At 43.6% G+C, this 20,708-nt stretch overlaps 1 protein-coding gene and 1 long non-coding RNA gene across 2 annotated transcripts in view; both read left to right on the top strand.

Moving 5' to 3' along the window:
• LOC117285376 overlaps positions 1–1,917 on the top strand; it is a 73,288-nt gene extending 71,371 nt beyond the window's left edge. Inside the window, exons 2-3 of the long non-coding RNA XR_004516420.1 lie at positions 1,487–1,576; positions 1,782–1,917. This is a non-coding gene — a long non-coding RNA (uncharacterized LOC117285376). The remainder of the gene's footprint in view (positions 1–1,486; positions 1,577–1,781) is intronic.
• Positions 1,918–13,288: 11,371 nt separating this feature from the next.
• On the top strand, positions 13,289–17,557 carry Tmed9 (transmembrane p24 trafficking protein 9). The gene is made up of 5 exons (XM_010622029.3): positions 13,289–13,516; positions 13,684–13,784; positions 14,480–14,605; positions 15,284–15,430; positions 16,351–17,557. Exons 1-5 carry the CDS (start codon positions 13,333–13,335, stop codon positions 16,498–16,500), a joined length of 708 nt encoding a protein of 235 aa, XP_010620331.1. The 5' UTR covers positions 13,289–13,332; the 3' UTR covers positions 16,501–17,557.
• The last annotated feature ends 3,151 nt before the right edge of the window (positions 17,558–20,708 follow it).

The raw sequence follows: 20,708 nt of genomic DNA on the forward strand, positions 1-20,708 counted from the left end.
GGGGGGGGTGCCATTGGATTTGGAAGGTCGTTCACTGTAGAGAGGTGAGATTCTTCACTGGATGCGGGAGCAGATGCAGAAGCAAAGGTACGAGGTTTTGGGAGGTGGATTGGGTGCTGTCCGTGGTCCTGGATCGCGCTGCCATTCTATACCAAAGCTCCAATTGTAGTAAAAAGTCTCTCCCTCCCTCGCTCTCTCCCTCCCTCCCCCTCCCTTACCCCTCCCTCATTTTTATTGTTGTTGTTTAAATCACAATGTTTTTTATCTCATGAACCAATTTTTTTGTGTGAAACAATCAAAATAAAACAGATCATGTGTTTTTGATGTCATATTCCTGTTAAATTTCTATAATAAGTTCCTAAAAAGTTGCTCCCAAGTTCTATATTTATCTGATTTCAAATTTTAACAAATACTTCAGTGATCACCTCTAACCCTCAGACTGCACTGTACATTGCATTCTTTCGTGGTGGTGGTCCAGCAGTCAGTCTTCCAACAGTGCTCCCTAAATGGTCAAAAATATAAAATTCTTACTGTTGTGTTGGGCATATAACAGGGTAGTGTCCAAGTGGCTTCACAGCAGTATTTCAAAGCACATTAACTTAGATATTAGAGAGCAGTGATGTAGTTTCCAAGAGAAAAAGTATTGTACTGTACTGATGATAGAACAACTTCTTTCTGAGTGGTAACAGGGCAGGAAATATAAGCGCACTCTTCCCTCTTTGCAGTAATCTCATTCCACAGTGGCTATCAAGACTACTGAAACAAGGTGCCAGTTGTGAGATTCAGAGGAGATACTGGGGAGCTACATTATTTCCTCATCGGTGATTCCCTCCAAACTCCGATGGGCATTCATTAACTGCTATGTCCTTTCTGGAAGATCCACTCAACCTCTGCTCTTACCTTTTCATCTACCTGTCTAATTCCTTCCTATTCACCTTTCAAGATTCAAGTCCAGAAGCACTAACTTGTTTTTCCACCCCTAAGCTCCTCAAGGCTTTGTAAATCCCTCCACTACAGTGTTAATCATGTCAAATCGTAATTGCTTATTTACAAGCAAGTTCCTCAGGGCCTTATAGGTGGGAGAGATAAAGACATGAAATTATATCACACATTCATTTCTGTGCTCCTAAAACCAGGAAAAGCACAAGCTGCACTGGAGAAAGGGAAGAAAGGTGTAAGAAAAAAAGAAAGAAAAAGAAAGACAGAGAAGGTAGGAAGGGAGGAAAAAATAAAGAAAAGGAGTAAAAAAGAAATAGAAATAGAGATTTATTGAGGGGTGGAAAGGAAAAGAAGAGAAGGAGGCTGTGCCAGGAAAATCTAGTGTAAACAAACATACAAACAAAGAAGCAAAAAAATGACTGCTACAGACAGAAGGTATTTAGAGCTCAAAAGAAGCAGAAACATCCAGGATTATGCAATGTAATCTTTTTTTTTTTTTTTTTTTTTTTGGTACCAGGGATCTAACTCAGGACCTTGTGCTTGCCAGGCAGGTGGTGGAACCACTGAGCTAAATCCCTGGCCCCTACGATGTAATCTTTATTGGGAGAAATGTGATCAACAGCAGCTGTACAGATTGGTGAGTCCTTATGACTTGGGCCAGAGGGAGGGTGCTTACATATAAGGACCAAGTGTTCAGGACAAAGAGGTCTCCATTCAAACTGGAATATTCCTGTTCTGTTTTAAGCTAACATTTAAGATGCAAGGAACATTACTGGCATTGACAGTGCTGGGACTAGTCATAAAGCTCCACATACCACTCTCATGGTTTTGTTTATGTGCAGTGTGCCAAGAAACAATTCCCAGAAAACAGGCTATGGTTACTCAATCGTGGTGTTCATGATGCAGAATGGCTTTAGTGAGGTCAAGTGGATTCCTACAAAGGAAGAAAGCAAGAATGAAACAAGAGAGAAAGAAAGGCAAGTAATAGAGTATCATAATTATAGGAAATCCAAAATCTCCATATATTCTATGCCTAAAACTTTCTTGTGGTGCCCTTTTCCATTATTCACATTAGTTATATTGAACCAGAGACAGTAGGGAAGGGATGCATCAGGGATGGAATATGTGGCACATGAAACAGAGATTTGTATGCATTTTGGTGTAGGATGGATCCTCTGTTTGCTATGGCCTTGAACCTCTGCAGTTCACCACCTTCTCTGGACCACTCACCTCTACACTCATCTTCCTTCCTGGCCTGTGGAAAAATAAATATTTTGTACTCCTCATGACCCTAACTATGAAGGAGCTTCCTATGAAAGGTCTTTTCCCCAGAACACCTAGTTACTGAAGTGGGGTGGTGCCAAATGCAAAAACATCAAAAGCAGTGTCACCGTGGACATGGATCTAGAGCCACTTGACCTTCTTCTCTTACCCCTAGACCATGATGCTCACAGTGATTGCCCTGACAATTCTCTCCTCTCCTACTTAATTGCCTCAGAGGCCCTATCACTAGGCAGGTTCCAAGGAGGCCCCTTAAAAGAGAAGATGAGGGGGGCTCAAATAAGCCTGGGTGCAGAAAAGCATCTCAGGATGTCCCAGTGAGAGGCATGGGCTGATTTATTAAGCAGTGTTAGAAAGTGGATGAAAATGGTATTTCAGCTTTAGGAGCTGATGGGGTCTCACTCTGATGAAGAGGATCAGAGTAATCGCTCAGCAAAGGAAAGGATACAGATATTATGGAATTGTTGGGGTGGGCTAGAGTCTGGTTGATCATTATTTCAGCTCTGGTTTTGCAATTGCTTTTATTGGTTGAGGGGGTAGCTTGATTACTATGAGATCATTGATTGTGCTTGGGGAGTCTCAGTTTTGTAGAAGGCTTGGTTGGAATCCAAGGTAATTTTAGGTTTAGGGCAATAGTAGAGGCTTCTGGGCACCCTTTGGTAGTTGAGTGGCCCTGTAAATCTCTTATAATGGTGAAGTCTTGCAGGGAGATAAGATAGATTATGTAAGTTTAGGGCTGATCAAATGTATGTTGCCAATTTTTAGATGGACATTCCTTAAATTATTAAAATGCCTATATGCAGAATTAAGCAGGGATCTGACACAAAGTTTTAAGGTAATAAAGGACACAAATGCAAAATAAAGGTCAAGCTTTGCTTTGCTTTTATCTTCCCACTGGGCATCTCTAGGCAAAAGCAGCTTTAAGTCTGTGACTGCCTAAGAAGATATCACAAATCATGCTTTTAATGAGTAACCAGTTAAGGGCTCAGGAGTACACCTGCCCTTGGTACCCACAGTGGCCTCTGTGTCAGCCTCTCTGCCTCCTTCACCCATACATCCTTCCTCAGAGCTTCTGGGCAGTCCATCCTATGGGCCTGTGCCTGGCTGGATCCCAAGACTGAAGAGGCTTGTTGCTCCCTCCTTTCCATACTCTGGTCATTCCCACAGGTAGAACAAAAATCAGAGGGAGCAGTGGGCCATGCCTTGGTTCCTAAGAGTCGGGAAGCAATTGATTGCAGCCCTGAGGAAACTTCCTGGGAAAATGTGGCCAAATGCTACAGCTCAGCCTAAGTCTCAGTTCTTCCCCAACCAAAATGCCACCTTCCCACAATAAAATGCTTGTCGTCTTTTCAAATGTCTCCATTGTCTTCCAAAAATCTCTTCAGGAAGAGTAATGAAATGTAGTTTTGGCTGAGGTATCAGGAGATTTCCCTGGGCTCAGCTCTCCTAAAAGCAAATGCTCTTTCCTTACGCCAGAGCCTGCAGATATCTGAGACCCTTCTCTGTTTATCAGTCTCCTTAGTCAAGTTCCCTAACTGGTAAACCCTCCTGTCCTCAAAGGGAGATTTTCTCTATAGGTTTTCATGCATGTGGGAGACCTCATTCTTCAGATTCAAAATTCACTCATTATCTGTGATAAGAAACCCAGGAGAAAAGGTAGAGGAGGGGACGATGACAAATGAGAATGAGGTGGAGGGAGAAGAAGGGTAGAACAAATGCAGAAAGTGACATGGGGTACCCTCTACTGCTTCTCTCCCCCCACAACCTTTTTTTTTTAAAGACAGAGACTTGCCATGTAGTTTAAGCTGGCTTGTACTCTTTGAAACCCTCCTGTCTCAGCCTCTCAGGTGCTGGGATTACAGGCATATGCCACTACTTTGGCTGTTCCTTTCCACCATTTTCCTCCCCTCCAACCTCATGCCACATCTTGTCTTTCTCCTCCCCTATTTTCAAATATAGGTTTTATTGTTACTCAGACATGGTGAGGCTAACAGATCAAGGGGTGACTGCCATTAAAGAGATAGCTGGTCACGTCAGTTCCCAAAGGGGTACACTGGAAAGCACCAGGGGCTCTTAAGGGGCAGGAGGAGGGAAGGGAATTCTGGGCAGGAGACTTTATTGTAATTTTTACAGGAACAAATTTGTAAGCCAAGATATCAGGCTTAATATTGTCTAGCTTGAATGATTCCAATAGGATCTGGGGTGTAGAGATTGTCCTGAGATGTCTGGTATCTGGCTCTGGGTTGATTAGGGCAAAGGAATATTGTCTTGGTATGTGAAAATTTAATAAAGGAGGTGAGGTGGTATGAGTTTTGGATGAAGTTCTTCGCTGTGTAGGAATTAACTTATCTAGGGAAGGAATAGTACCTCATAGTGAAGTATAAAGCATTTAAGCAACTTGCCTAAGCCTGTCCAACTAACCTCCCCCTGTATATGAAAATGTATTATAATTATGCAGGAGAACTGTTATACCATTAGTGTAACAATACACTATGTACAACATATAGCAGTATGAAAAATTTACACAAAAAAATTTTTAAAGAAAGGGTAACCCTTATAAGGAAAAACAGGTCAGGTGTGATAACAACATATACAGTCCCAGCACTCAAAAAGGCTGAAGCAAGAGAATCACAAATGTGAGCCCAGGTGGGAAAGTTGGCCACTAAATGAGGTCCTACTTCAAAATTAAAAAGTAAAAAAGGCACTGGGAATGTAGCTCAGTGCAAAGACCATGCAAATCAATCTGGGTTAATCCCCAGTACAGGGGAGAAAATAAAAGGGAGGGGGAGAGCCAAGAAAAATAGTTCGGCCTCCACTGGGGCCCAGGGTACCACTGTATCCAGACCCAGAAAGTCCCTGCCAAGTTCAGGCTTTGAAAAATGTGAACTGCTGGGATGAGTCTTGTTCCAGATCCTTCCCCATCCCCACCCTGGAAACCAGGACTTGAGATTATGGTCTTGCTTTACCATTAGTTGATTGTGTGACTTTTTTTTTTTTTTTTTGGTACTGGGGGTTGAACTCGGGTCCTTGTGCTTGAAAGGCAGGCAGAGGAACCACTGAGCTAAATCCCCAGCGATTGTCTGACCTTTTAGGGCTGTTCCAGATAAAGGCTCATCTTCCTTGGCTGACCACCCACCCACCTAGCAGAGTGCTCTGCCACTCTGGGGCTGGTATCAGTCATCTCACCTGCACTGTTGCCTGAAAGCTTATGAGTTGACTGTACTGGATCACCACAGAAAAGGAGCAAAGGGGCTGCCCCCTAGGTGCAGGGGAGGCAGAGCTGGTGTCTGCCTCCTGGTATTAGCGTCTTCTCTTGGGGAGTTTCTGCTGTAAGGACAGCTGAGTAGAATCAAAGTAAAACTGAAACTTGTCTTTTAATAGGCCAGGAGCCATCAAACTTTTTCTGAAAAGAATCACTAAATACCATAGACACTGTAGACCAAGAGTAAAATTGAAAATAGCATCTAGATACTTGAATAACATGACAAAAATACCATACTTCATAATTTTTTAAAATTTTGAAACTCAAAAGATAATGATAATTGAATAGAAATCTACTAAAGAAGAACAGAACTGTTTTTCTGGAAGGGAGAGGGTTGCATTCAACTTAATTGGTTATTGTTCTCTCTTATCACAATCTCCCGCAAATGTTTTTTATGCATATTATCTCTCTTTTCACACAGTATTGTCAAATACTGCTATAAATCCAGTTTAATTCATCATATTCATTAGTTGGAAGGCATTTATAGGCACATAACTTAGAATTCTGCTAGCTTCTTTTCTCTTGACATTTGTCTTTTAACAGGTGATAACATTGCAAGTGAATCACTTCCAAATGAAGGTTAGGCAGAAGCCTCTCAATGGTAAAATTAAATGAATTTAGAAATATGAAAATTTCCTTCACCCTGCATCAAGATTTTGCAAATGCTGCTGGAACCATAGTTTGAACTTGCAAAATATGTCTCCTGGAAGTTTGTTCAGGACTAAAGTTCTCATTTCACTGATCTTTGGCACCAGGAGACATGTGTAAAGCAGCTTGAGTACTGTTTATGATTCGAACAATGTAACATGACACAGAATGACTTTACTGAAGTGTAAGTTTCTCTGAGGTACAAGATTAGCTCAGCAGGTTTGGGAGTTCAAACCCTACATATTTCTCCGTTTTTTCTTTTTTGGTACTGGGACTCGAACACAGGGCCTTGCACTTGCCAGTCAGGCACTGAGCTGCTGAGCTACATCCCTGGTCTATCAAACCTTACATATTTCAAAGATACTGAACCTTGGCTAACTCCTACGAGATGACTTCTAAGCTCATGGAATATGCTAACTTGTGAGAGTGTAGTTATCCCTTAGTGTCTGGGGAGCATTGGTTCTAAGACCCCCATGGACAAAAATCTGTAGATGCTTTATGTAAAATGGTATATTTGTATATAATCTATGAAATCCTACTTTACAGTTTCAATCATCTCTAGATTACTTATAACCCCCAATGTAATGTAAATAGTATACTACATTGTTTAGGGAATAACTACAAGAACAAGATTCTACATTTTTAGTTCAGACACTTTGTATTTTGGGGGGGGTTGAGACAGGGTCTCACTATGTAGTTGAGACTGACCTGGAACTCACTATGTAGCCCAGGCTGGTCTCAAGCTCACAACGATTCTCCTGCCTCAGCCTCCCAAGTGCTGGGATTATAGGTGTGCACCACCACATCCGGCCACTTTTTATTTTTTAGATCCACAGTTGGTTGAATCTGTGGATGCAGAATCACGAATATGGAAGACTGATGGGATATTTGTAAATCTGGGGTCCTGAATCCTGCCAGATAGTTTATGGCAATAGTTTCATTTATGGGGGTTGGGAGTGGACTGTAGGCCATGCTGTATCAGTTTTGGTCTCTGCAGTTAGCCCCATGAGCATTCCATTCCTATGTTATCAATTTCCCCCCAAAACTCTGTACACTAAAGCTTAAGTAAGTTTCCCTGGCTGACAATACTTTGAACGTGTTATTAAGATACGTTACTGAAAGAATTAGACACTGTCCTGACGACTCCAAAGGGAGAGGAAGCTGGAACTCGATCACTTCTGAAATTCGACCTATGCAGCAGTCCCCACCCCTCATCCATCCATCCTATGTTAGTTCAGGCCTTGAACTCTGTGTAGCCCAGTCTGGCTTCAAATTCATTGCAATCCTCGTGCCTCAGCCTTCTAAATTCTGGGATTACAAGCATGTGCCACCACACCCATCACTTTTCCATGATTTAATGTGTACCATTTTGCTACAATAAAGCATAACCATGAGTATAACACCTTTTCCGAATTTTGTGAATATCTATAGTGAATCACTAAACCTGAAGGTAGTCTTAGGGACCCCCATCATAGTTTCACAGAGCAGGTCTGCTTTGCTTTCTAATTTCAGGTAAATTAATAAAGAAGCATTATCAAGTGTTCAGTAAAAGTGACATTCAGTATTCAGAACCAGTGACAGAGTTCTCATTTATAAATAATTTTTAAAGGGGCAACCCACTTTCTTCCCCTTTCTGTTTCTCTTAGACAGAAGCTTTCTTTCCCTCAATAAATTTCCCTGCTATTTTTTGGTACTGGGGATCAAACTTGGGACCTTGCACTTGCAAGGCAGGTGGCACAACCACTGTGCTAAATCCCTGGCCCAAATTTTTCCTAGTCTTAACCTCCGTTGTTCCTAGAGTTCATTCTTCAATTTTAGAGAACACAAACTTGGGTTTTGGATATCTAGCAGGTTTGGGAGTTTTTCTCTTCCCCCTATATCATTTTGGAGGTCTTCCACCAACATGACTGGTCGGAGGTCTCAACAATGTTTGGTTCAAGGCACTTCCCTCCTCTGTGGCTGCTGGATTTCAAGACAAAACTTCCAGAATGTTTGGAGACCAAAAATAAAAAGGTAACTGGGCTATGAGGACAGCCAATATTTTGCCCTGGCCCCTCAAGGTCTACAAGATCCAGGACACAAAGGAACCTTTCCTACCTGATCCTACATCTTCCACTTAAAAGTTATGCAGCTACCAAGATGACAATGCCTGATGCCTATCGATAGCCTTCAGACAGACCCTCTGGAGAGTAACTCTGACTGCTGATCACAATACAGCTCTCTTCAGCTGGAAGTAGCCAGGGTTGTCTTTGCCCTTTGCCCCCTCACAACAGGTAGGGTTACTTCTTCAGAGGGGGGAATATTGCAGATAGGTAAGTTAATTAGATCTCTAATAGGCAGCTACACAGGGCCAGCACAGGAGAAGCCAACGTGGAGGACAATCAAGACACATTCATTCAAATTCATTGAAGGGCAGAATTGTAAAAGGAAAGAAACTACTATACCCTTGTGCTTTTCCTGGGGATAAAGAGCAGTGATTGATATTTTAAATAGGTATCAATCACCTGGGTGGGGGGGCCAAGGTCTTAGCCCAGCCTTTCCAGGAAATATTCCTGACCGCTACCCTTACTGAAAATCTTTGTATGCTTGCTATGTTATTTGCTTCCCCATTTGACCTCCACTTAATCAATACTACCTGGGTGACTGTACTTGTGATCTTATTGGTTGGTCATGGTTTTGCCCCACCTCATGCCCACCTTGTAATTTTCCATTGGGTCTTATAGTTTTGTCCTACTTTGTACCTGCCTCACCACATGACTTTGCTATATAAAACATCTTAGAGAAGTGGGGTGCGTGGGCAACCCATTTTCCAGCCCCTGCTTCTGTCTCTCTTAGACAAGCTTTCTTTCCCTCAATAAATTTTTCCTATTCTTAAAAAAATTTTATAAAGATTTTAATCTCAATAAAAACCACATTAAAACATTACTACTACTGAGACATCAACTTGTCACATCATAGGGCAAGTCAGGACATTCAGCACTTTAGTTTACACTCATGCATACTTTGTTTTGTGTGTCAGCTTTCTATGACAAAATACCTGAAACAATCAATTTATGAAGAGGAAAAGTTTATTTTGGCTTACAGTTTTAGAGGTATCAGTCCATGGTTGGTTGGCTCATTGGTTTGGGACCTGTGGGAGCACATGGCAGTAATCTATGTACAGCAGAGGAAATTGATTTCCTCTCCACAGTGCCAGGTTAAGGACTAAGCCTTCCCCACATGGGCAGCCAGGGGATATTCCAGATCCGTACCATAGCACACTGGATCCCAGAAATCCAAGCCCCTCTTGATTCTTTCTTCTCATATCTGAGGTTGAGTATAAGAAGGGCCAGTGTCTCTCGTCTAATCTGTGGCAGGGAACCCTTACAGCAAGTTCTCCACTGAAAACCACCCTGCCGAGGTCAGAAGGAAGATTTCTTAAAGGGTCAAAAGAAAGGCCTGCTATGATCTGATTATGGTTTATCTGCTGTCTGACTCATGTTGAAATTTGTCTCTAATATAAGTGTTGAGAGACAGTAGGACCTTTAAGAGGTGCTTAGGTTATTAAGAGAGATTAATGCAATTCTATCCTGACTGAACTAGTTAAAGCAAGAATCAGTTGTTTTAAAGTAAGACTGCTGGTTGTGTTTTGGCTTTTCTACCCAAGCCTGCTTGCCCTTCTACTTTGCTATGTTATAATGCAACATGAGGCCCTTTCCAGATGTGGCCATCCAATCTTGGTCTTCCAGCCTCTGGAACTTTGAAGTAAATAAACTTCTTTCTTTTACAGCTGGGCATGATGGTACACACCTTTAACTTCAGTACTCTAGGAGGCTGAGAAAGGAAAATCACAAATTCAAGCCCAGGCAGAGCAACTTAGTGAGATCCTGTCTCAAAATAAAAAAAGGTCTGGAAATGTAGCTCAATGTGAATGCCCTGGGTTCAAGCCCCAGTACCACAAATAAATAACCCAGTCTCAAATATTCTGTTACATATCCACAGAAAACAGATCAGGACAGCCCTATACATAGCTGGTTTTGCTTGTTATAGCAAGTCTCTGCAGGGCCATTTCTTCAAATACAGAGGCCAGAAACTCAAGTTAGGACCTGTATTTCTAAACAATGTCTGTCTCTAAGGCTTGGGATGTTTAAGAACTGGTCTATGCTTTTCTTTTTGTGTGTGTGTGTGTGGTACCGGGGATTGAATTCAGGACCTTGCGCTTCCAAGGCAGGTGTGGTGCCACTCAGCTAAATCCCCAGCCCTTGGTCTATACTTTTTTAAACAAGAGGCAGTGATAATTTGATTTTTAAAAAATTAATTTTCACTGAAAATGTGAATAATGTACATTGCAAAAAATTCTCTACACAGCATAAAATAGTATATAATTAAAAACCAAAACATCTCTTGATCTGATATCAGATTTTCCTTTAATTTGGTCTTGAGGTTACTCTGTGAAGCTTGGCTATAAATTCTAGCTCTGCCTGCCAGGGTTCCAGAAGGGTTTATAGTGTAACTTTCAAGGGATACTGTTTTATTTAGACAAATGGGCTTGTGTCTATGTGTCCAGCTCATGACCAGTTGTGTCTCTTGCTTATATTGACAGGCACCTTTGTGGTTTCTGTTTGACCTGTACCTTGTGTTTTCTTCCTGACTCAGCGACTATCCAGGAGAACCTAGACAGGAGGAGAGTTAGCTTTGGGTGTTACGGTCAGGTGACGTACAGGCAGCCAATAAGACACATGACACACAGAAGCAGTGTGTCACTCACAGAGCCTTGAGAGAAGAGAAGTTCACAGAAGGACTGGCAGGAAGTCCAAAGACAGCAGGTGTTCTACCAGGGGAGAGGAGCAAAAGAGGGAGGCTTTGTGTGACAATACCTTTAGTAAGGTCTGTGAATGTTATCCTTCAGGCTCTCCTGCAGAGTGGTGGACTGGCTAATTTAAAGAGAAGGAAACTTATTACATGACTGGTATTGATCATTAGGTTTTATCATGGTATATGTTGGGGTTTTGGTCAGAGGATGAGGAGTAAGCAGGCTGTGTCACAAATACCCACACGTGGAGGGCCAAAGGTGATAGTGTACAACTGGGTTTCACATAACTTATGTTAGACCTAAAAACAGATGCTGAGACAGTGATTGCATTAACCAAACTTATGACACCTGGTGTTGATTATGAGGCTTCACTTTGTGAAAATTAATCAAAATATAAATGTTTAATTTACAAACTTTTGGTATGTGTGACACCTCAATAAAAAGTTTTAAAAATAAGTTTCTTCCCAGCCACAGATGCCTATTCTTTTTCTATATAAGCATACACAGTTTACCTGTTTGTTATATAAATTATAGAATTTCTTATATACAAATACATGTGTATAAATATGTCTACCCTTTTATTTATACAAATGAAACTGTATGGCCATGTGAGGTGGCCCATGCCTATAATTCCAGTACTCTGGGGTGCTGAAGCAGGAGGATTCCAAGTTGGAGCCAAGCCTGGGCAACTTAGTGAGACCCTGTCTCAAAATAGAAAATAAAAAATAGCTGGGGATATAGTTTAGTGTAAAGGACCTATGTTCAATCTCCAGTACCAAAACAAAACCACTACACATAAATACATGCACACATGTGCACACACTCACACAGAGTAATAACATTTAGACAAAGCAGTCATAGAAACAATCCAGTAATTTACAGAAGAAAAACAAGTGAAAAAATTCAGTGACTGGACTGGGGATTAGCTCAGTGGTTCTGGTGACTGCCTCTCAAGCGCAAGGATCTGAGTTCAATCCCCAGTACCAAAAAAATTCAGTGACCAATGAAATACAAATTAAAGAGTAATGGAATACAAATTTTCATATGCTGATTTTATAAAATTTAAAAAGACTGAGAACATTTGAACAGGGCATGGGGAAGCAAATATCCAAAAACATTGCTGTTCAGCCTGACCTTGAACTCACTACAGAACCTAGCCTAGTCTTAAATAAGTGGCATTCCTCCTGCCTCAGCCTCCCAAGTGCCTACAGGTGTGTACCACCATGCCTACTACAGCATCATTTATAAGAAAAAAAATTAGAAGAAATCTTTATCATTTTTCATCATAGGAATAGTTAAAAATAAAGTACATCCAAGCTACAGAATATTGTAAATGTTAAGAAAAACAAGGTAAAAACTTCCCATTGAAGGGAAACATGAATTCATTTCCAGGAAACCTCTCTAAATGAAAACAACAGAGAACCAGAAATAAAGAGGAAACTTCGTCTTCTTTGAACAGGTGAGGCTGTCAGAACCATAAACCACCAACCCCTAAGAGTTTCCAAAAGACACTTAAATTTGGATAAAATGCAGAAGGACACGACCGGCAGACTTAGACGGCTGCTGACCTCAAGCAAATGCAAAAGCTCTCCAGATCTGGGCCACAAATATCACAAATATCTTTTCACCCGCCAGCCACCGGCGCATGGTACCCTGGTCCGGAAGGGTTCAGCTCCAGGGCGAGAGTGCGTGGGTATTAGTGACAGAGGTTGTTGGAGGTGATGATGATGATGATGACGATAGGTGGGAGGATACAGACCAGATTGAAGAGTAGATGGGATTGGGGGATAAGTGGCAAGAGGCAGGCTTTTTCACTTTTAATTTTTTTGAGACTAAATTAGTGCATTGCTTGTGCTATTTTAAGTAGGAACAACAGAAGTTAACCAAAGTAGCAGATGCTATTCTGAGGCATGTCGGCGGCCATAGATTCGAATACTGCCTATCCTCTGCTTCAAATTATCTGCCTCACTTTCATTATTTGTAAAAAGCTGACAATCATGCCGGGCGTGGTGGCGCACGCCTGTAATCCCAGCACTCGGGAGGCTGAGGCAGGAGGATCGCTGCGAGTTCGAGACCAGCCTGGGCTACATAGTGAGTTCCAGGTCAGTCTCAACTACATAGTGAGACCCTGTCTCACAAAAAAACAAAACAAAACAAAAAAAGCTGACAATCGCCTCCAGTCGCCTGGCTGCTAAACAGAATCAAAGGAACGAAACTTTCCACTTTGGATGCCCTGGTTCAGTGCCAGGCAGTGTCCATGTCCCCATCGGGCACTGCCCCGCCACCGCTACCAGGCATCTCGGGACTTGTAGTCTACCGTGCAGAACTCGCGGTCCCAACAAGCACCGCGGTGGCGGCGGCAGGGCTACGTGGCTCGAGCGGCTGCGTCTGCGCTGGCAGGTGGGGCAAGATGGCTGCTGAGCAAGGCGTGCGGGTCGTCCATATGCGACCCGGAACAGGGCTGGGTAAAGCAATGCGGGCCCTTTTGCTGCTGTTGTGGTTTGCAGCCCGCGGGAGCGCGCTCTACTTCCACATTGGGGAGACAGAGAAAAAGTGCTTTATTGAAGAGATTCCGGACGAGACCATGGTCATAGGTGCGGGGGTGAAGGAAATGTTTGGGACGGGACCGTGGTTTGGGTGGTGGGTTTGGAAAACTCAGCTCTCTGAAGCTACGAAGTTCTGGCCTTCTTGTGCCCTGACAGGGGCAGACCCAGTGCCATGTCACGCTGTGCTGACCTGATCTCTCCTCGCTTGTTTCCAGGAAATTACAGGACGCAGTTGTATGACAAGCAGCGCGAGGAGTATCAGCCGGCCACCCCCGGGCTTGGCATGTTCGTGGAGGTAAAGGACCCAGAGGACAAGGTAAGCCAGTCCCTTACCCTTGTCGAGTCTTTCATCAAGCAGGCTCTGCTACTTCCTGTCTTAGTTTCCCGATCTGCTGAAGTGAGAAAGACAGTTGATGTTGTGGGAAGATGTTGGGTTTTCACTGCAGGCCAAACTTGGGCTGCTGGAATGCTAGCTGCTCCTCTTATTTTCCTAGTGACTTCTTCACGATTCGGCCAGGTCAATTACTTTCTCTGAGCCATTTTCCTGGTTTATGAAATGGTAATTCACTTCTGTTAGGCGTGATGGGTGGATTAATTGTAGGAATAGAAATCAGAGTGCTATTAGCTTTAAGGCTGGACATCAAGACTGATTTCGCAGAACACTTCGGAAAGAACAACTTTTAATTTTGACAAATAAGGATATTAAAATGAAAAAACCCTTAGCTGTCATCTTCAGTCACCTTTAATTTTTTAAAAAATAAATCACATTGAAAGTTGGTATGAACTATAAACTTGGCATGAACTTCCAAGAGTAATTACTACCAGCCTGATGCCAGACTTCACTTCTGCCCCAAATAGTTCTCAGCAAGCATTTGGCAGCTTTAGATCTTTGAGTTGTGAGTTGCTTAAGGGTCTTTCTGTTGACTTTTTAGTGCTTAGAGCCTTAAGCACTATTTCCTTCTGGCCTCATCTCTACTGTAACATAGACTGATGCCCCTCTCCTTTCTCTAGGTCATCTTGGCCCGGCAGTATGGCTCTGAGGGCAGGTTCACTTTCACTTCTCACACCCCTGGTGAGCACCAGATCTGTCTTCACTCCAATTCCACCAAGTTCTCCCTCTTTGCTGGAGGCATGCTGGTAAGTGGACCCATGTGAAACTTGAAGCTTTCAGCTTTTATGGCCTGGTCAGGACTTTTGGTACTATGAATGTGAGATAAGTATGTTGGATTTTGTATCTCCCAAGAATACTAGGTTTTCAGTGAACATCCAGGGCACAGTGGCTGAGCTCTTTGTATAGTCATCCCTCAGTCCCAGGACCATCCTCTTACCCCCATCCCCAAATTGGTGTATGCTTAAATTCTTATATGAAATGGTATACTATTTTTATTCAGCTTATCATTCTGTATACTTTTTAAGTCTTTTCTAGGTTTCTTATAATCTCTTAATACAATGTAAATGCTGTGTGAATTGTTGGGATTTAATTGTTTCGAGGATAATGACCAAAAGAGTCTATACATGCTCAGTACAGTTTTTTGTTTTTTTCTTTTTAAATTATTTTGATCTGTAGTTGATTGGATCTGTAGATGTGAAACCCACAAATACAGGGAACAGGCTTTATATGCTTTGGTCACAGCATGAGCCCAGGTTTATTGTTGGGGCTTATGAACCCAGATTCCCATAAGGCTAGACACTGAGGAGGCCTCAGACTATTGGCTAAATGAACAAATGAAGGAAAGTGGGAAGTCAGCTATCAGTCTCTGGCAGGAGGATGGAGCAGGGCTGCCTGATTGCTCAAATCTTCCTATCTGTCCCCAGAGAGTTCACCTTGATATCCAGGTGGGTGAACACGCCAACGACTATGCAGAAATTGCTGCAAAAGACAAGCTGAGTGAGTTGCAGCTACGAGTACGACAGCTAGTGGAACAAGTGGAGCAGATCCAGAAAGAGCAGAACTACCAGAGGGTGAGTACTTGGATCAGGAGTGGTGGGCTTCTCTTTAAGTGGTCCCCTGGCTCAGCCAGGTGTTGTATGGCAGATTCATTATGAGATGCCCGAGGGACTTACCTATTGCACACTGCAGATCTAAAAGTGGGAGTGGGTATTATTAAGTCCATGTTTTAATTGAGGACACAGGCTTATTAAATCACAGTTACACAGAGAATGACCTCATAGGAGTCAATGTGAACACCTTGGGTGTTTGAATGGCTCCAGATGCTCCCAGGACCTAAAGTGTCAAACTCATTTGTGGTCAGGAATGAGACAAGTATCATGAATGAACTTGTAACTATGAAATATGTAATAGGGGACTGACCCATCTAAGTAGGGACAGCTGTTCAGTATTGACAGGGGACTTCCTTGCAGAAAAGCCAGTCCTAGGTTTTCAGATTTTCCCTTTCTTTCAAGAGGAGCTAGAGGTCTAGGTTTGTATGTGAAATTTTCCTGAGTTTTAAATGTTTGCACCATACAATGTGTGGCCAAACAAAAGACATAAGGCCAGAACCAGGCCCCAGGCCACCAATTTGCAACCTGTACCCATGATCTTCAAAGAGTGATTTGAGAGACCTGGACAGAGGGCTTGGAGCAAGTCCAATACTGAGCACTCCAGGATAGTTCTATCATGTGGGGTGAGACCACCACTATCTTACCTCTCCTTCAGGCACCAGGGCAGGTCTACCTGACAGATGAAACTGATTTAGGAAAAATGATTAGGTTACCTGAAGTGATCTGGCTGTTGAGGGTGAGTACAGTTCCCAGATAGTGATTCTTTGCAGGCAGTTGGCCAGAACCTTGGCAGAGTTCCCTAGGGCATCGTCACAGGCTGGGAACCCAGCAGCTCTAGCAGCCCCAGCCAGCTCAGACCTACCTTTTGTTCTCCCCAACAGTGGCGAGAGGAGCGCTTCCGGCAGACCAGTGAGAGTACCAACCAGCGGGTGTTATGGTGGTCCATTTTGCAGACTCTCATCCTCGTGGCCATCGGTGTCTGGCAGATGAGGCATCTCAAGAGCTTCTTTGAAGCCAAGAAGCTGGTGTAGCCTGCCCAGTGCTACGTGCCATCTTGCCCCCCAGGCTGGGGGACAAAGAACCTCCTGGAACGGATTCTTCTCTGGCAGGAGGACTGATTCTCAGTCCACCAGTAGATGTTCTGGAGGGAAGAGGGACTGTAAGCATCCCCAGGCACAAGCTGAGAGCAACAGCTTGGCTGGCTAACACTGAGCAGGTGATGGGACTAAGTGCCCGTCCCCTCCTCCTGGCCTCTGGACCTTTTGCAGTAATCATCCAGGGGCTGGTGAAGCCCCCGAGAGCCCTGTTGGGACCTTGGATCACAGTGTTACTGCTCAGGGATGTGAGGCTGCTGTCTGGGATGGATGGGGGGAGGGAAGGGAGTGGGTGGGCAAGCCAATCTTCCTTCTATTTTTCTTTGCTAATTTTGGATTTTGAGCAGGTTGGGGCATGGCTGTGACTTCTTGAAACACCAGGAAACTGGCTGTTCTCTCCTTTGGCCTAAACCCAGTGTGCTCATTTAGGGTGTGTATGTCAGTGAAGGGTAGTGCGGATGGGGTTTGCAGTGTGGGGAAGTGGCCTGGAGGTTGACCCTGCCTTCTTCACGCGGTTGTCCTTTCTGGAGCTTGAGGAACTGGTATGAGGACAAGGCAGAGACCTTGGTGATGGTTGGGGATGGACTACAGAGTCTTAGTTACTGACTTCATTTTCAGTGAATCTAGGTTTGTTACATCGATTTCCCAATTAAAAAGAATATTGACTTCTTGTCTAGTGTAGTGTTACTCTCAGTAGGCATGACACTCAAGGGAATGTCAGTTCTTCCACTGGGCAAAGCTCTTTATAGTCCAAAGTGAACCCCACCTGTGAACTTCATTCTTTCTGCCCTCTCCTTGTCCTCCTGTGTGGCAGGGATGGGTTTATCCAAGACCATCCAGCAAACAAACTGTAGGATTGTGGCTCAACTCCATTATTTCCTCTATACCAGCGCCCTTGTGACATGCCTTCCCTTTCCAGAATAGGTGAGCAGAATTGTGAGAGGTACAAGAAAATGCCTACTAACTAGGCATGGTGCTGTATGCCTGTAATTCCAGCACTGGGAGCTTAGACAACTTAGTGACTTAGTGAGATTCTGCTTTAAAATTTTTAAAAAAGGCTGAGAATATAGCTCAGCGTGAAAATTCTAAATTGAACTCTCAGTACCACACACACACACACACACACACACACACACACACAAAGTGCCTGTGTGCCTGATAAGGGAGCATACTGAGTGGGTGTAAATGCTATTGGTGTTCAAAGGAGAGTCCTTGGGGTCTGATTAGGCCTAGGACTACAGGGACACTACAAAGGAGGGAAGGTGTTTTGGGGGCTTTTTGTTCCTCCAGTACTGGGGAAAGCACCATTGTTTCAAGCATGCTAGGTGTATGCTCTACCACTGAGCTGTATCCCCAGCTCCAAAAAGGATTCTGAGGAAAGGAGATGGTAGGACAGAAGTGGTTAGAAAAAGCAGAGGCAAATAGTTGCTAAGGAGATGGATGAACTTTCTGAGTCGGAGGGGATTTTATTTTTGGGGTACCGGGGATTGAACTCGGATCCTTGGGCTTGCATAGCAGGCAGTGGAACCACTGAGCTAAATCCCTGGCCTGAGAGGATGGTTTGAAGAAGCTGGAAAGGAAGATTTGGTTAAAGTTAGGAGGGCCTTAGATCGGCATGTTGGTACACGCCTGTAATCCCACCACTTGGGAGGCTGAGGAAGGATGATCACTGAGTTGAAGGCCAGCCTGTATATAGTGAGTGAGACCCTGTCTCAAAAACCTAAAATCAGCCAGTAGAAGAGTTGGACATTACCCACCTGTCAACTGTCAGTTCTGAGTACAAGACCACCTGAAGATAAATCAGGATGGTGAGTCCAGCAGTGTGCAAGAAAGACTGGGAACAAGGACACAAATTTGTGGCTGCTTGACCTGCTGGGATATAATCATGTTGCCACCTAGGCCTCCAGTTTAAAAAGCAAGTCTTTTTGTTTTTGTTTTTTTTGGTACTAGGGATCAAACTTGGGACCTTGCTCTTGCAAGGTAGGCGTGATGCCACTGAGCTAAGTCCCCAGCCTTTAAAAAGTAAGATTTTAAAGATTAGCTTCAGAATTATAGAAAAGTTGTGAATATAGTTTTCCCTGTTGATGTGTCAGAATGATATATTTGTGAAGATAATGTATGGTTACACCGTTGTTATTTTTAGTGCTGGGCATGCTAGGCAGGTATTCTACCACTGAGCTTTACTTCCAGTCCATCATACTTTGTTTTTAACTAATGTCCAATGTCCATACTTCCTGCAGATTTCCTTTTTTTTTTTTTTTTAATCTAATGTCCTTTTTATGTTTCAGTATTCCACATCACATTTAGTTATGTGTCTCTTTAGGCTCCTCTTGGCTGTGATCGTTTCTTAGACTTTGTTTTTTGATGTTTCCTTGAAAATGTTGAGAAATAGAGGTGAGGTGTGTTTGTAGCATTTCCCTCATCAGGGATTTATCTAGTGTGTTGCATGAATATGTGTTTTTGAAAGGAAGAGCACCAAGGTGACATGCCGTTCTTGTCCCATCATATTAAGGGTAATTATAATCAACATAACGTACAAATGAATGCCACATTTTAAAATTAGTTTATTTGGATTTTTATTTAAAATTTAGTTTCTTGAGATGATGAGATCTGGCAGTGGGACTTAATTCTGATGTGGCTGCTAGCAGAGTGGCTCTTTAGGTGGGCGGGGTTCTACAGGAACACAGGTCCCACAGTCCTGCTTCCTTCAGTAGACTTACATGACCTCTGCAGATCAGCCTTGCCTTTACCATCAGCCCAGCAGGCAGACTCGCCAAGGTTCTGGTGTGGGGTGCAGTGCCTGGGATAGTCACAAAGTAGGGAAGGGGTGGGTTAAGCTTTGGAGCCCTAGGGGGAAAGGGTTGCTGAGAATGATTAACTTCCTGCCTATGGAGAAGACTTCTGAAAAGCAGAGTGATCAAGATAAGAGATTATCCAAGGTGGGACGTGGATGGGGATAGATTGTTCAACCAAGCTACTTTGATTTATCTCTTCCTCAGTTACCTCATCTTTTAAAGTAGGGATAATAAATACCTACTCATAAGGACAAAAGATAGTTAAGAATTTAGAATGATGCTTGGCATATAGTTAAGAATTTACTAGATATTAGCTATTTAATAGGAAGCTTAGTTTTCCTGGAAGAGAAGACCAAATCTCAAGAACTTTCCTGCTCTAAACTGGATGTGGAGGTACATGCCTGTAATCCTGGCACCCTGGGACCCTGAGGCGGAAAGATCCCAAATTCCAACCCAGCCCGTCCAATTTATAATAGGGATTTATCAAGACCTTGTCTCAAAATGGAAAATAAGGGCTGGGGATGTACCTCAGTAAGAAGGTCCTGGGTTTAACCCCTGTACCTCAAATCAACAGAAAAGTCTGCTGCTCTCTTTCCCAGGTAGGGGGATTGGGGATATGGGGACAGCAAAATTCTCATGGTGACAGAGCAGATAGGGAACTCAGTTTCATATTTCTGCCTTTTCACCTCAATTCTACCAAAATGCCCCTTTCCTGGATGATAACAATCATTTATATAGCATCAGCGGTGTGCCCAGCACTTTACCATGTGGGTCTGCACTTTTTCCTTTAATCCTCACGACGACCTACAGAATAGGAACCATTTACATACCTGTGTGAGGAGAGTTACAGAGATTATGGCTTGTACCCAGTTGGATTGGCAGAGCGAGGTTTTAAACCCAATGTGTCTTTAGAACCTGACTCCTAACTATGACCTGGGGACTCAGCAAACCCGACACTTGAGTCCTAAGGTGGACTTTGCCCCTCCAATCTTGTGTGGTGGAGGAATGCACCACCTGCGCCGACAAGGATGCTGCTACTTTACGCACTCTGCCTTTCTCTGGAAGAGGAGGAATCCAGAGCGCTGGTTTTGGAAATCTGAAGTCCGAGTCCACGCTGGTCCAGGTGACTTGTTGGGTGGCCTTTGGCCTCTAGGGATTCTGTTTCTCGGAATGGCAAATGGGTCCCCGGAACAGGTAGAAATCAGCGGAGTGGTGGGAGCGCTCACTTATTCCTCAGCAAGCAGAACCTTGGAGGCGGTGGCTCCTGGGAACAGACGGCCCGGCCGGAACGACGGACCTGGCGGACCGAGGGGCGGGGAGGACGGGTCTGGGCGGGGCGGGAGGCGGAGG

This window comes from Fukomys damarensis, unplaced genomic scaffold, assembly GCF_012274545.1.
Source record: "Fukomys damarensis isolate Sample0158 unplaced genomic scaffold, DMR_v1.0_HiC HiC_scaffold_9, whole genome shotgun sequence".
Classification (NCBI taxonomy): Eukaryota; Metazoa; Chordata; class Mammalia; order Rodentia; family Bathyergidae; genus Fukomys; species Fukomys damarensis.

Bases quoted from the DNA above. Each gene is read 5' to 3' on its own strand.
- Tmed9 (XM_010622029.3), top strand. From the start codon at position 13,333: ATGGCTGCTGAGCAAGGCGTGCGGGTCGTCCATATGCGACCCGGAACA. The intron at 13,517-13,683 runs GTGCGGGGGTGA...GCTTGTTTCCAG, and splicing joins GGACGAGACCATGGTCATAG to GAAATTACAGGACGCAGTTG. The intron at 14,606-15,283 runs GTAAGTGGACCC...ATCTGTCCCCAG, and splicing joins TCTTTGCTGGAGGCATGCTG to AGAGTTCACCTTGATATCCA.